Source organism: Galeopterus variegatus, unplaced genomic scaffold, assembly GCF_000696425.1.
Source record: "Galeopterus variegatus unplaced genomic scaffold, G_variegatus-3.0.2 Scaffold5296, whole genome shotgun sequence".
Lineage (NCBI taxonomy): Eukaryota > Metazoa > Chordata > Mammalia > Dermoptera > Cynocephalidae > Galeopterus > Galeopterus variegatus.
The window spans coordinates 39,439-54,974 of record NW_007731407.1 but is presented as its reverse complement, the minus strand read 5'-3'; the positions used below and the strand labels follow the sequence as shown (position 1 = coordinate 54,974).

Sequence of the window (15,536 nt, the reverse complement as noted above, 5' to 3'; positions counted from 1 at the left end):
CCCTGGGCGGGCGTGGCTAGTGTCCGGAGGCACCGAGGAGGCGCGGAAGCATGGCGGCGCCCGAGGAGCGGAGGTCGGAGGACTGCGACGAGGAGGAAGAGGAGGCAGTAAGCGCTAAGCCGGAAAGCTTGCACGGCGGTCGCGGCGAGGGCTGCGCCGGCTGTGTGTGGGGAAGGGAATCCGGCTGTGGCAGGCGGGCTCAGCGGCTTCTGGCCCTGGGCGCGGAGCGGGCGAGCGTCGGCCTCGGCTCCAGCTGCCACACCGTAGTTAGAACAGGGACGTTACCTGAGGTAACGTCGCCTGTTTGCTCTTGTTGAAAACAGAACCCAGTTTTCACAAAGGTGGGGTCATTGCAATGGGAATTGGGGGCTTCTCTTGTTAATCGCCTCGTCTTGCTTACTCGCGTGCTAGCTTGTTAACCCCTCTTTCTTCCACCAGGAGCAGCTGGTTCTGGTGGAATTGTCAGGAATTATTGATTCAGACTTTCTCTCAAAATGTGAAAATAAATGCAAGATTTTGGTGAGTCTTTTGAATTGGGGTATTGTTGTAGATTTTTTAAATTTTAAAACAAGAATGGCTCAGTTGTTTAGAGCGCAGTCTTATAAACACCAAGGTCATGGGTCGGCCCCCCCTCTTTAATACTTACCGGCCAGCCATCAAAAAATAAAAATAAAAAAAAAGAATGGTGAAATACCTGTGCGTAAAAATTGATAATTTCCACCCCACCTTCCAAAGCAGTGAACTCCAAGGATCATCATAGAAGTACAGCGGGGACTGTGGGAGCAGATGGGGTAAAATGCCTAACTTTGCTTGAGTCTGAATGTGTGGTGGGAGAGTGAGTTAGAGATTTGGAGGAGGTAACATTTTGCTATGGAATAGTATGATATATTGAAAAAATACATAGTTTTAGAAAGCGAGGGAGGACAAAGAAACACAAAGCAAATGGAGTATAGTCAGAGATGCACACAAAGGTTAAACTGTGGAGGAGAAGCAGGGAGGGAAGATACCTACTAAGAAAAGACTTCAAAGACCTCACACTCTGAAGCTGACTTGAGCTACGGCATCATAAGTTACCATCAGTTTTATGATTTGACTTTAAAATCTTTCAGCTACTGTTGACAGAACTTCCTCAGTTCTTACCTTAAGCTTGAAGAGGATGTTGATTGAAATAGACCTTGCTGGGCCGGCTGGTGGCGCACTCGGTTGAGTGCGGCGCTCCCGGGGAGGGTTCGGATCCCATATAGAGACCAGTCCGCTCACTGGCTGAGTGTGGTGCGGGCGCGACACCGAGGGTTGCGATCCCGTTGCCGATGGAGGTACGGGCTCGACACTGAGGGTTGCGATCCCGTTACCGGTCACGAAAAAAGACAAAAAGGAAAAAAAAAAATAGACCTTGCTACTTGGGTAAGAATTAAGTAGACTTCAGGTTGTAGCTGCTGTGATCAGAACATTGTAACTTATCTTGTAGAGGTTCCCCAGTTCTGGAGATCAGTTTCCTTGGTAGCAATGTTACATGTTGAAGACTTTTTCTAATGATTTTTAATGATCCCTTATTCTGTTGTAGGGAATTGACACTGAGAGGCCCATTCTGCAAGTGGACAGTTATGTCTTTGCTGGGGAATATGAAGGTAGGAGGATGTCATATAGATGAAACTCCTTTTTTTATATGCCATTCAGAGAAGGTAGTTTTGTTAGTTCTCAACAAGTTGACTTGAAATTTTTCTGCAGATACTCTTGGTACCTGTGTTATATTTGAAGAAAATGTTGAACATGGTAAGTGATTACTATGCTAGCCCATTCTTTTTACTATAAACTTTCAAACATACTTTCGTACAGTAAATATTAAAATTAAACATGTACCTATTGTCTAGTTGTATCAAATCCTTCCATTTTACCAACCTTGACCCAAATTATGGCTAAAACAATTCTAGATACATTTGAAGTCCCAGTATACCCCTTTCCAAACTTATTCCCAAATTCCAAAAAAAAATTCTAGATACATTTGAAGTCCCAGTATACCCCTTTCCAAACTTATTCCCTTCCCTCTGTCTTCAGAGGTAATCAGTCTCCTGAATTAGTTGTTTATCTTTCCTATACCTAATTTTTTATTACATATATATATATGTTCACAAACAATAAATAGCATTGTTTTGTATATATCCAAACTTAGTATAAATTATAGCATACTATACATATCATTCTGTATCTTTTTCCACTCAGAGATATGTTTTCAGATTTATACACATTGATACATACAGCTCTAGTTTATTTTCCCTGCTGCTTAGTATTCCATTTTGTGACTATATATTCTCCAGTTCACATGGACGTGTTGATTGCTTCCATTTTAACCAATAATTATTAATAACTACTGTTTATTGAGTGCCTTTTGTATGTCAGACACTTTTCTAAATCTACATGTATTAACTCATTTAATCTTTACCACACCGTATGATACTGTTATCTTTATTTTATAGTTGAAGAAACTGAAGCACATAGAGGTAAGTAACATTCCCAAGGTAATACACGAAGTGAGTGGCAGAGCCAGGATTCGAGCCCAGGTGGTCTGGCTCCAGAGCCCACATTCTTAATTATGCTTATAACTTTACTACAAAAATGCTGCTATACATATTCTTTTATGTGTCTCCTATGCATATATATAAAAATGTCTCTAAGGTATATATTTAGAAATAGATTGATGAATGTGTGTATCCTCAACTTTACCTCTAATTTGAACCATATAAAATTACCGATTTGGCTAAGTATCAACAATTTCATATGGTTCAACTTAATAGACATCACCAGGTTGCTCTCTAAAGTATGGTATCAGTTTACACTCAAGGTAGCACGGTGTGGAAGTTTTCGGGGCTTGTCGTCCTTGGCTCAGAGACTCGTCCTCCTCCCTGCTGCCTAGGACCACAATTTTCTTTAAAAGCTGAAACTCCAGGCAGCAGGTTGGCAGCATTTTTTTCCTCAGACTTCTTTCATGATTGGAAATGTCCCCACTCCAGCCTCTGGCCTCAACTAGTAAGTGTGACTTTGGTCCTTCATTCTGAGTGGTAGAATTTTAGACCTCATTACCCTATAGGGCCAAACTCCTCATCCCAATTTCCCACTATAGGGCTGGAGCCTATTTGGCCTGTGGCTTTAATCTCACTCGTAGCTTTGTATTTCTGTTCCCTGGTGATATTTTTGAGTCCACTCATGCCTTCAGATGCTGTGCTTGGAACATGAGAGATGTTATACTGTGAACTTACTACACTATGTTTTTGGGGTTTTTGTTTCTTTCTTTTTTTTTTTTTTTTTTTTTTTGGTTTGTACCAGAATCCAAACCCTCAACTTTGGTGTGGTTATCAGCACCATGCACTCTCAAATGAGCTAACCAGGCAGCCTTTTTTTTTTCTTTCTTCTTTTTAATACTATCTTGATAGGAAGTTTAATCTAACTCCCTACTACAATTATTGAGACTTAACATCATTATTTTATTTGATGGCATCAAGCAGCATAATAATCAAGTTCATTTTATGTTCTAGTGGACACAGAAGGCAATAATAAAACAGTGCTAAAATATAAATGCCATACAATGAAGAAGCTCAGCAAACCCTCAACTTTGGTGTGGTTATCAGCACCATGCACTCTCAAATGAGCTAACCAGGCAGCCTTTTTTTTTTCTTTCTTCTTTTTAATACTATCTTGATAGGAAGTTTAATCTAACTCCCTACTACAATTATTGAGACTTAACATCATTATTTTATTTGATGGCATCAAGCAGCATAATAATCAAGTTCATTTTATGTTCTAGTGGACACAGAAGGCAATAATAAAACAGTGCTAAAATATAAATGCCATACAATGAAGAAGCTCAGCATGACAAGAACTCTTCTGACAGAAAAGAAGGAAGGAGAAGAAAACATAGGTTAGTTCACTTGATTCTCTGAGAATAAAGGGTCCACTATTGGCTTTGATAGTGACACATTGCTACCAGGACATTCCTTGTACTTTGTAGTAATAATTATATTTATTTAAATTGAGGGTGCCCCCTGAAAAGTACTGTAGGAAAGTTTTAAATTTTCTCTTTTCCCTCTGAAGAGTTGATGATTTTAGTCTGTGAAATGAACTGACAGTAGACAAATTAACAGGAGAACAACCAAACAAAATTTATTTTGCACATAGGCATGGGAGCCACATATAAAGTGTGAGACAAAAAGAAGGGCCCGATGACTGAAGTTTTTATACTGCACAGAAGGGTATTTCTGGGGGTTCCTGGAGGTAGGTGGCAACAGGTTATGAGAGAGTGAGGGAAGGAAATACATGGCCAGAAAAGGCTGTCTTGCTATGCAGATATAATCTCTCAGGTAGCAGCTCTCAGAAAGAATAGATGGTAGCATGTAGTAAAGGTTTCTCTGTCAGACCTTTAAAACTGTCAAACCTTTAGTTTCCTTTTCCTGTAAGATAATTTATCCTAGATCAGGTAATGCAGATAAAGGGGTCTCAGAGAAAGCCTGTTGGCATCCACTGTTTACTCATAATATAGATTTCCTCTACAGATGCAAATCTCCCCTCCAAAAAAGATAGCTTTTCAGAGCTGTTCCTGTGTCTGCAGGCCTTTTGAGTAGTTATCTCAAAATATGCCATAGGTGTATATTTTGGGGCGGCATATTTTGGTTTTCTTCAGTATCAAGCATAGATTTAAAATTCATTTGGACTCTTAATGTAGCCAAGGTTACTGGGGACCTATAAGAAACCAATATCTGCTTTGTGTTGGAAACAACTGTGAGGAGTGTGCCAAGAAACTTGATATGATTTCCAAGCCCTAAGGAATTCAACTGTGTGTGTGTGTGTGTGTCTTAATAAATTCTTCCTTATAAGTAGAGCGGATAACAGTTTTTAATTCCCAAGGTGTAATCCCAGGGGATCCCTTGGAAACTTCTGGCAGCTGCTTAATAAATTCTTCCTTATAAGTAGAGCGAATAACAGTTTTTAATTCCCAAGGTGTAATCCCAGGGGATCCCTTGGAAACTTCTGGCAGCTGCAGCAACCTTCCCCAAGAAGCTCACAGATGGAAGAAGCTGGCTTTATATGTGGGGGAGACTCTAGGACTGCAGTTGTTAGTCTAGTTCTTAATTAGCATCCATTTAGTCTTCTCCAATTGCTGGTCATCACAGACTAGAGACTTTTAGACCAGTGCTGCTTGCACCCATAGCAGGCACATGTTTGTGAAGCTGAAAAAATAATGACTTGATGGTTTAAAAGTGCATTGTTCAACAACATATTTGAAGCTCTAGTAAATAAGACTCTAGTGATGAGTGTTGATGACTTAAAAGATTTATTATATTTTAAGCAAGGAATAAACATTTGAAGGTATATTGATCATATAGAAATTAATTACACCAACTATGCACAACTACATAACAAACCTTTTTTCTTATCATATATATCTCGAAACTGTGCCTTTTTAGGCACCCTGTAAAAATAATAGGAAGAAGGAGGTTCTAGAATGAACTAGATTCTAGAATGAACTTGAAAGGCAGATACATATTGTAAGCGTAGTTATCATTTAGATACTCCTATTAAAGTAAGTTATGGAATTTCCTCTCCTCCTAGTCTTTAATAATCTAATAGATCTTTGGGAAGATTTGGATGTCTAGTCAAATAAATTAGCAACCAACTATTCAAGTCTGTATTAGTTATCTATTGCTGCATAACAAGTTACCCCTAAGCTTAACAGCTTAAGACTACAAGAAAAATAACAGTATCTGACATAGTTTCTTTGAAGTGGGATTTTGGGAACAGTTTAGCTAGGTGGTTCTGGCTCAGTGTCTCATGATGCAGTCATCTGAAGGCTGGAAGATTTGGCTGTAAGATGGCTTATCACATGGCTCGTAAGTTTGTGCTAGCTGTTGGTAGGAGGCCTCAGTTCCTTGCTGTGTGACTACCCCACAGGACTGTTTGAATATTCTGACATGGCAGCTGACTTCTCTCAGATTAAGTAATCCATGAGAACAAGGCAGAAGCCACAATGTCTTTTATGAAATAGCCTTAGAAGTCACACTGTCATTTCTGCAATCCTATTCAGTGTGAGAGGGGACTACACAGGGGCATGAATACCAGGAAGGTGAAGATCACTGGGGACCATCTTGGAGGTTGGCTACCAAACATGGCAATATGGTGCAGGCAGAACAAAATAGACAGGGGGTATGACCTTTACTTTCTAGGAACTTGTACTCTAAAATCACACTGAAACACATTGAAGCAGATATGGATGAACATGACTTAATACCCAATTTATTCTATTTAAGTATCTGTTATGTACCAAGTAATAGAGCAAAGGATGGTGTCAGGGTTTTGAGCCTACGTGACAAAGAGAATGATGTTATTGCAGGAAAAAAATAGGAAAGTCAGTATTTGAAGCTGGGTTGATCCAAGTGCAGTGATGTTTACAACTAATTGATCACAACCAGTTACAGATTTCTTTGTTCCTTCTCTACTCCCACTGCTTCACTTAACTAGGAAAAAAAAAAGTTGAAGCTGACTTGGAGAGAAAGGGACTAATACATTTTTGATAGAGGGAGAGATTATAGGAATAACATACGAAAAAACATGGGATCAGCAGTGAGAAGTTTCAACAAGCAGCTGCAGAGGAGTTAGTTTATGGCTGGGAGTAGGAGCGGATGGAGGAGTGAACAGGATGGCAGGATAGGTGGAGGTACCTTAGAGATATGTAATGGAATTTTTAAGATGAGAGTAAACAGCTTGGGCTAGCTATAGGAATTAATGAGGATCCATTGAAAATATTTGGCTGAAAAGGTAATAAGGATAAAAGAAAAAAATAACTAGCATTATTGGAGCAATTCTTGATCATGGGGGTTCATTGAGAGTTCAGGGCTATGACTATGAGTATCGAAAGGGACAAAAATGTCTCAGTTTTGAGTGAATTTTTTTTTGGCAGCTGGCCAGAATGGGGACCTGAACCCATGACCTTGTTGTTATAAGGATGCTCTCTAACCAACTCAGCTAACTGACCAGCCTAAAGTGTGTTTTGTTTTGCTTTGTTTTGTTTTTTTGAGAGCTGTCTCATTTCACAATTGAATGTTCCAACTAAAAATGATGAGAGTCCTAACTTGGAAGTAGATATATTATGAAAATTGAAAAGGTAAGGAGAAAATTGTAGAGAAGTGACAAAGTTTCCTTTAAGGCATGAAATGGCAGTGAAAGCTGAAATTATTTCTCAGAATGAATTGAGAATTGAACTCTAGGAAAGGGGCATGGAATAGTAATTGAATTGATCGGTTTTAGTGATTTTTTTTTTTTTTAAAGATGACCGGTAAGGGGATCTCAACCTTTGGCCCGGTGTTGTTAGCACCACGCTCAGCCAGTGAGCAAACCAGCCATCCCTATATAGGATCCGAACCCGTGGCCTTGGTGTTATCAGCACCGCACTCTACCATGTGAGCCACGGGCCGGCCCAGGTTTTAGTGATTTTGATGATGCATGCCTGTAGGCATTCCGAGGTCTCACTAGAAGATGGAAATTACATGATCATTTTATTAGTAGTTACAGGCACCATGTTTCTTGGTTTATGTTGGGCTTTCACTCTTGACATTTATTCACAGGATGAGATTTAAATTAAAGAAAAGTATACTTAACTAAAATTCCTTTTTCATGTTTGTTTCTTGGTTTGTCCTCCCCCCTTCCCCAAATTAGGTGGGGTGGAATGGCTGCAAATCAAGGATAATAATTTCTCCTATAGACCCAACATGATTTGTAGCTTTCTGCATGAAAATGAAGATGAAGAAGTTGTATCTCCAGCCCCAGATAAACCCTTGGAGTTGGAAGAGCAAGAGATTCAAATGAAAGACAGCTCAAACCTGAGTTATGAACAGGAGAAACCACGGCACTTGGAAATAGAGGATTCTGGTCCTCTTAATGATATCCCTTTTTCTGAGACAGAAGGTTCTATTTTTGTGGAAACTCAAGATGCTGCCTTAGAAATGACTCCTAGATGATATGTTTCTCATAATAATTAGTTTTGAACTTTAATTAGAGTTTTTATGTAAAATGATCAGCTGTGTAACTCTTAGTTTTTTATTATTTTTATTTTTACTTTTTAAACATTTTATGTCCTTCAATCAAACTATTTTATTGTTTTTGTTGGATGTACACATATTTCCAATTGTAGCACAACTTAATATACCAGAATCATTCAGGACCAGACATGAACTAAATTTTTTAAAATATGGTTTAAATGACTTTAGGGAGACTTCTCTCATGAATCCTTCAAATTGGAGTGTATACTAAGGTAAGTGCATAAATTTTCTGTTGCAGCAGTCACAAATTACCACAAATCCAGTGGTTTAAAACAATACAAACATATTGTTTTATAGTTCTAAAGGTCAGAAGTCTGACATGGGACTCACCTGGACTAAAGCAAGGTGTTGGCAGGAGTGCATTCTTTTCTGGTGGCTCTAGGGGGCAAATCCATTTCCTTGCTCATTCAATTGTTGGCAGAATTCATTTCTTCACAGTTGAAGGACTGATGTCCCATTTCCTTGTTTGTCTGCTGATGGCCATTTCTAGCTTATAGAGGCTATCTTCATTCCTTGGCTCATGGTCCCCTTCTCTCCAAAGCCAGGAATGGTGGGTCAAGTCCCTGTCCCATTTTGAATCTCTCCTGTTACTTCCTCCTTCATTCTCTCTCTCTCANTGGAGCCTATTTGGCCTGTGGCTTTAATCTCACTCGTAGCTTTGTATTTCTGTTCCCTGGTGATATTTTTGAGTCCACTCATGCCTTCAAATGCTGTGCTTGGAACATGAGAGATGTTATACTGTGAACTTACTACACTATGTTTTTGGGGTTTTTGTTTCTTTCTTTTTTTTTTTTTTTTGGCAGCTGGTTTGTACCAGAATCCAAACCCTCAACTTTGGTGTGGTTATCAGCACCATGCACTCTCAAATGAGCTAACCAGGCAGCCTTTTTTTTTTCTTTCTTCTTTTTAATACTATCTTGATAGGAAGTTTAATCTAACTCCCTACTACAATTATTGAGACTTAACATCATTATTTTATTTGATGGCATCAAGCAGCATAATAATCAAGTTCATTTTATGTTCTAGTGGACACAGAAGGCAATAATAAAACAGTGCTAAAATATAAATGCCATACAATGAAGAAGCTCAGCATGACAAGAACTCTTCTGACAGAAAAGAAGGAAGGAGAAGAAAACATAGGTTAGTTCACTTGATTCTCTGAGAATAAAGGGTCCACTATTGGCTTTGATAGTGACACATTGCTACCAGGACATTCCTTGTACTTTGTAGTAATAATTATATTTATTTAAATTGAGGGTGCCCCCTGAAAAGTACTGTAGGAAAGTTTTAAATTTTCTCTTTTCCCTCTGAAGAGTTGATGATTTTAGTCTGTGAAATGAACTGACAGTAGACAAATTAACAGGAGAACAACCAAACAAAATTTATTTTGCACATAGGCATGGGAGCCACATATAAAGTGTGAGACAAAAAGAAGGGCCCGATGACTGAAGTTTTTATACTGCACAGAAGGGTATTTCTGGGGGTTCCTGGAGGTAGGTGGCAACAGGTTATGAGAGAGTGAGGGAAGGAAATACATGGCCAGAAAAGGCTGTCTTGCTATGCAGATATAATCTCTCAGGTAGCAGCTCTCAGAAAGAATAGATGGTAGCATGTAGTAAAGGTTTCTCTGTCAGACCTTTAAAACTGTCAAACCTTTAGTTTCCTTTTCCTGTAAGATAATTTATCCTAGATCAGGTAATGCAGATAAAGGGGTCTCAGAGAAAGCCTGTTGGCATCCACTGTTTACTCATAATATAGATTTCCTCTACAGATGCAAATCTCCCCTCCAAAAAAGATAGCTTTTCAGAGCTGTTCCTGTGTCTGCAGGCCTTTTGAGTAGTTATCTCAAAATATGCCATAGGTGTATATTTTGGGGCGGCATATTTTGGTTTTCTTCAGTATCAAGCATAGATTTAAAATTCATTTGGACTCTTAATGTAGCCAAGGTTACTGGGGACCTATAAGAAACCAATATCTGCTTTGTGTTGGAAACAACTGTGAGGAGTGTGCCAAGAAACTTGATATGATTTCCAAGCCCTAAGGAATTCAACTGTGTGTGTGTGTGTGTGTGTGTGTGTGTCTTAATAAATTCTTCCTTATAAGTAGAGCGGATAACAGTTTTTAATTCCCAAGGTGTAATCCCAGGGGATCCCTTGGAAACTTCTGGCAGCTGCAGCAACCTTCCCCAAGAAGCTCACAGATGGAAGAAGCTGGCTTTATATGTGGGGGAGACTCTAGGACTGCAGTTGTTAGTCTAGTTCTTAATTAGCATCCATTTAGTCTTCTCCAATTGCTGGTCATCACAGACTAGAGACTTTTAGACCAGTGCTGCTTGCACCCATAGCAGGCACATGTTTGTGAAGCTGAAAAAATAATGACTTGATGGTTTAAAAGTGCATTGTTCAACAACATATTTGAAGCTCTAGTAAATAAGACTCTAGTGATGAGTGTTGATGACTTAAAAGATTTATTATATTTTAAGCAAGGAATAAACATTTGAAGGTATATTGATCATATAGAAATTAATTACACCAACTATGCACAACTACATAACAAACCTTTTTTCTTATCATATATATCTCGAAACTGTGCCTTTTTAGGCACCCTGTAAAAATAATAGGAAGAAGGAGGTTCTAGAATGAACTAGATTCTAGAATGAACTTGAAAGGCAGATACATATTGTAAGCGTAGTTATCATTTAGATACTCCTATTAAAGTAAGTTATGGAATTTCCTCTCCTCCTAGTCTTTAATAATCTAATAGATCTTTGGGAAGATTTGGATGTCTAGTCAAATAAATTAGCAACCAACTATTCAAGTCTGTATTAGTTATCTATTGCTGCATAACAAGTTACCCCTAAGCTTAACAGCTTAAGACTACAAGAAAAATAACAGTATCTGACATAGTTTCTTTGAAGTGGGATTTTGGGAACAGTTTAGCTAGGTGGTTCTGGCTCAGTGTCTCATGATGCAGTCATCTGAAGGCTGGAAGATTTGGCTGTAAGATGGCTTATCACATGGCTCGTAAGTTTGTGCTAGCTGTTGGTAGGAGGCCTCAGTTCCTTGCTGTGTGACTACCCCACAGGACTGTTTGAATATTCTGACATGGCAGCTGACTTCTCTCAGATTAAGTAATCCATGAGAACAAGGCAGAAGCCACAATGTCTTTTATGAAATAGCCTTAGAAGTCACACTGTCATTTCTGCAATCCTATTCAGTGTGAGAGGGGACTACACAGGGGCATGAATACCAGGAAGGTGAAGATCACTGGGGACCATCTTGGAGGTTGGCTACCAAACATGGCAATATGGTGCAGGCAGAACAAAATAGACAGGGGGTATGACCTTTACTTTCTAGGAACTTGTACTCTAAAATCACACTGAAACACATTGAAGCAGATATGGATGAACATGACTTAATACCCAATTTATTCTATTTAAGTATCTGTTATGTACCAAGTAATAGAGCAAAGGATGGTGTCAGGGTTTTGAGCCTACGTGACAAAGAGAATGATGTTATTGCAGGAAAAAAATAGGAAAGTCAGTATTTGAAGCTGGGTTGATCCAAGTGCAGTGATGTTTACAACTAATTGATCACAACCAGTTACAGATTTCTTTGTTCCTTCTCTACTCCCACTGCTTCACTTAACTAGGAAAAAAAAAAGTTGAAGCTGACTTGGAGAGAAAGGGACTAATACATTTTTGATAGAGGGAGAGATTATAGGAATAACATACGAAAAAACATGGGATCAGCAGTGAGAAGTTTCAACAAGCAGCTGCAGAGGAGTTAGTTTATGGCTGGGAGTAGGAGCGGATGGAGGAGTGAACAGGATGGCAGGATAGGTGGAGGTACCTTAGAGATATGTAATGGAATTTTTAAGATGAGAGTAAACAGCTTGGGCTAGCTATAGGAATTAATGAGGATCCATTGAAAATATTTGGCTGAAAAGGTAATAAGGATAAAAGAAAAAAATAACTAGCATTATTGGAGCAATTCTTGATCATGGGGGTTCATTGAGAGTTCAGGGCTATGACTATGAGTATCGAAAGGGACAAAAATGTCTCAGTTTTGAGTGAATTTTTTTTTGGCAGCTGGCCAGAATGGGGACCTGAACCCATGACCTTGTTGTTATAAGGATGCTCTCTAACCAACTCAGCTAACTGACCAGCCTAAAGTGTGTTTTGTTTTGCTTTGTTTTGTTTTTTTGAGAGCTGTCTCATTTCACAATTGAATGTTCCAACTAAAAATGATGAGAGTCCTAACTTGGAAGTAGATATATTATGAAAATTGAAAAGGTAAGGAGAAAATTGTAGAGAAGTGACAAAGTTTCCTTTAAGGCATGAAATGGCAGTGAAAGCTGAAATTATTTCTCAGAATGAATTGAGAATTGAACTCTAGGAAAGGGGCATGGAATAGTAATTGAATTGATCGGTTTTAGTGATTTTTTTTTTTTTTAAAGATGACCGGTAAGGGGATCTCAACCTTTGGCCCGGTGTTGTTAGCACCACGCTCAGCCAGTGAGCAAACCAGCCATCCCTATATAGGATCCGAACCCGTGGCCTTGGTGTTATCAGCACCGCACTCTACCATGTGAGCCACGGGCCGGCCCAGGTTTTAGTGATTTTGATGATGCATGCCTGTAGGCATTCCGAGGTCTCACTAGAAGATGGAAATTACATGATCATTTTATTAGTAGTTACAGGCACCATGTTTCTTGGTTTATGTTGGGCTTTCACTCTTGACATTTATTCACAGGATGAGATTTAAATTAAAGAAAAGTATACTTAACTAAAATTCCTTTTTCATGTTTGTTTCTTGGTTTGTCCTCCCCCCTTCCCCAAATTAGGTGGGGTGGAATGGCTGCAAATCAAGGATAATAATTTCTCCTATAGACCCAACATGATTTGTAGCTTTCTGCATGAAAATGAAGATGAAGAAGTTGTATCTCCAGCCCCAGATAAACCCTTGGAGTTGGAAGAGCAAGAGATTCAAATGAAAGACAGCTCAAACCTGAGTTATGAACAGGAGAAACCACGGCACTTGGAAATAGAGGATTCTGGTCCTCTTAATGATATCCCTTTTTCTGAGACAGAAGGTTCTATTTTTGTGGAAACTCAAGATGCTGCCTTAGAAATGACTCCTAGATGATATGTTTCTCATAATAATTAGTTTTGAACTTTAATTAGAGTTTTTATGTAAAATGATCAGCTGTGTAACTCTTAGTTTTTTATTATTTTTATTTTTACTTTTTAAACATTTTATGTCCTTCAATCAAACTATTTTATTGTTTTTGTTGGATGTACACATATTTCCAATTGTAGCACAACTTAATATACCAGAATCATTCAGGACCAGACATGAACTAAATTTTTTAAAATATGGTTTAAATGACTTTAGGGAGACTTCTCTCATGAATCCTTCAAATTGGAGTGTATACTAAGGTAAGTGCATAAATTTTCTGTTGCAGCAGTCACAAATTACCACAAATCCAGTGGTTTAAAACAATACAAACATATTGTTTTATAGTTCTAAAGGTCAGAAGTCTGACATGGGACTCACCTGGACTAAAGCAAGGTGTTGGCAGGAGTGCATTCTTTTCTGGTGGCTCTAGGGGGCAAATCCATTTCCTTGCTCATTCAATTGTTGGCAGAATTCATTTCTTCACAGTTGAAGGACTGATGTCCCATTTCCTTGTTTGTCTGCTGATGGCCATTTCTAGCTTATAGAGGCTATCTTCATTCCTTGGCTCATGGTCCCCTTCTCTCCAAAGCCAGGAATGGTGGGTCAAGTCCCTGTCCCATTTTGAATCTCTCCTGTTACTTCCTCCTTCATTCTCTCTCTCTCAGTGACCCTTCTGTCTTCCACTTCTGCTTTTAAAGATCAATTTGTACATTGGGCCCACTCAGATAATCTCCCTATTTTAAGGTCTATAACTTTAGTTCCATGTGCAGAGTCCTTTTTGCCATGTAACTCAACATACACAGGCATAAAACCAGGGAATAGGACATGGAAATATTTGAGGGACCATTTTTTAGTCTATCACAGGAAGTTTATTTTGTTTAGGAAGAGAAAAGAATTTTGAAGTGCTTAAGGTACAATTCCTAATATTACAGCTGTAATTTCACTCCTTTCCTACTTGAGAAAGATGATAATTCAACTGTGATAGTCATTTTGTTATAGTGATAACCTAGATCTAATTTGTATTTTTTAAGTAAATTATTCACAATCTTTGGTACTTTGTTGCAGGTTATGAAATTGCCAATGTTTGATTGTTTCTGGCTAAAAGCAATTTCATACAGTTTAACGTAGTACCAGTAAGTTAAAACATACCTCACATTAATTACATCTCACAGTTGATAGAGATAACTTTTGTTTTAAAAGGTTAGAGAACTAATATTCTAGGATGAGGGATTTATTTCTTCAAAAAGTTTGTAACTTTTTACTATTTTATGGACAACAGGGCTGACTGGTTATCTCAGTTGGTTAGAGCACAGTGTTGTAACGCTACCGTCAATGGTTTAGATTCCCATACTGGCCAGCCACTAAAAAAGATAATAATCGGACACAACTTACCTTGATAAAAAGCATTTCCAAAACATAAGCTCATATATCTCCCCAATTTTTATATGACTTTTTTAGTCTCAGCTTTTAATAAAAAGTTTATCTTTTCCACCATACATATGTACAGGGGAGATGGCTAATTGTCTGGCCCAATATCTATTCTTCCTTTTTTTCTTCATAACAGAATCCCAGAATTTATTCAGGTTATCAGTGTGCCCAGCTGTCCCTGCAGACACATGTGGCCATATCAGCACCACTCTCTAACCAACTGAGCTAACCGGTCAGCCCACATGTGGCCATATGACTAAATTCTGGTCATTGACATGGCATTAGAAGTGTTGAATGATGCTTCTGGAAAGTGTTCTTAAGCTGTAAGGCATAAAAGGTAATAGGTAAGCTCATCTTCTCTCTCATCCTGCTGGAACATGATGTGGTGACTACAGCTCCAGAAGAGGTGCTGGACTTTAACTTTGGAAATAGAAGCCCTGAGTTGCAGAGCAACAAGATTGGGTGCTGATACTATGACGCTGCCCTGGACTGTTATGAGTAAATGGTTAACAAAACCTTTTCTCTTTCTACCTGGTAAAATGACCTTGAGTTTACCTTTCAGCACTTTCTCTGGAAACCTACTTGGCAAGATAATAATGGAATGTCAGGTGTGATACTAGGCAATACTATTTATGATTAAAAGTGATCCCTAATTGGTAAACTGTATGTGGACCAAGAAGGCTATGACAAAGTATATAAATGCCCATTGGAAAACATGGGCTTTGGGAAAATTTTGAGTTCCTTCTTGCAGAGGTCCCTGGAAGCTGTACTTCTGGGCTGTTTTAAGAGATATTGGCTCTTATGGAGCGTGAAGCTTCTTTTTTTTTTTTTTTTTTTTTTTTTC

At 38.7% G+C, this 15,536-nt stretch overlaps 2 protein-coding genes across 2 annotated transcripts in view; both read left to right on the top strand.

The window, feature by feature from the left end:
- Positions 1 to 10: 10 nt before the first annotated feature.
- Positions 11 to 8,059, top strand: GTF3C6 (general transcription factor IIIC, polypeptide 6, alpha 35kDa). Its single transcript, XM_008589208.1, has 6 exons — positions 11 to 107; positions 439 to 519; positions 1,565 to 1,628; positions 1,729 to 1,773; positions 3,800 to 3,913; positions 7,702 to 8,059. Exons 1-6 carry the CDS (start codon positions 51 to 53, stop codon positions 8,001 to 8,003), a joined length of 663 nt encoding a protein of 220 aa, XP_008587430.1. The 5' UTR covers positions 11 to 50; the 3' UTR covers positions 8,004 to 8,059.
- A 748-nt stretch (positions 8,060 to 8,807) lies between these two features.
- Positions 8,808 to 15,536, top strand: part of LOC103604635 (general transcription factor 3C polypeptide 6-like) — a 7,916-nt gene continuing 1,187 nt past the window's right edge. The window contains exons 1-3 of the mRNA XM_008589211.1: positions 8,808 to 8,824; positions 9,094 to 9,224; positions 12,930 to 13,524. Of these exons, the coding sequence (XP_008587433.1) occupies positions 8,808 to 8,824; positions 9,094 to 9,224; positions 12,930 to 13,231 (450 nt within the window). The 3' untranslated portion in view covers positions 13,232 to 13,524. The remainder of the gene's footprint in view (positions 8,825 to 9,093; positions 9,225 to 12,929; positions 13,525 to 15,536) is intronic.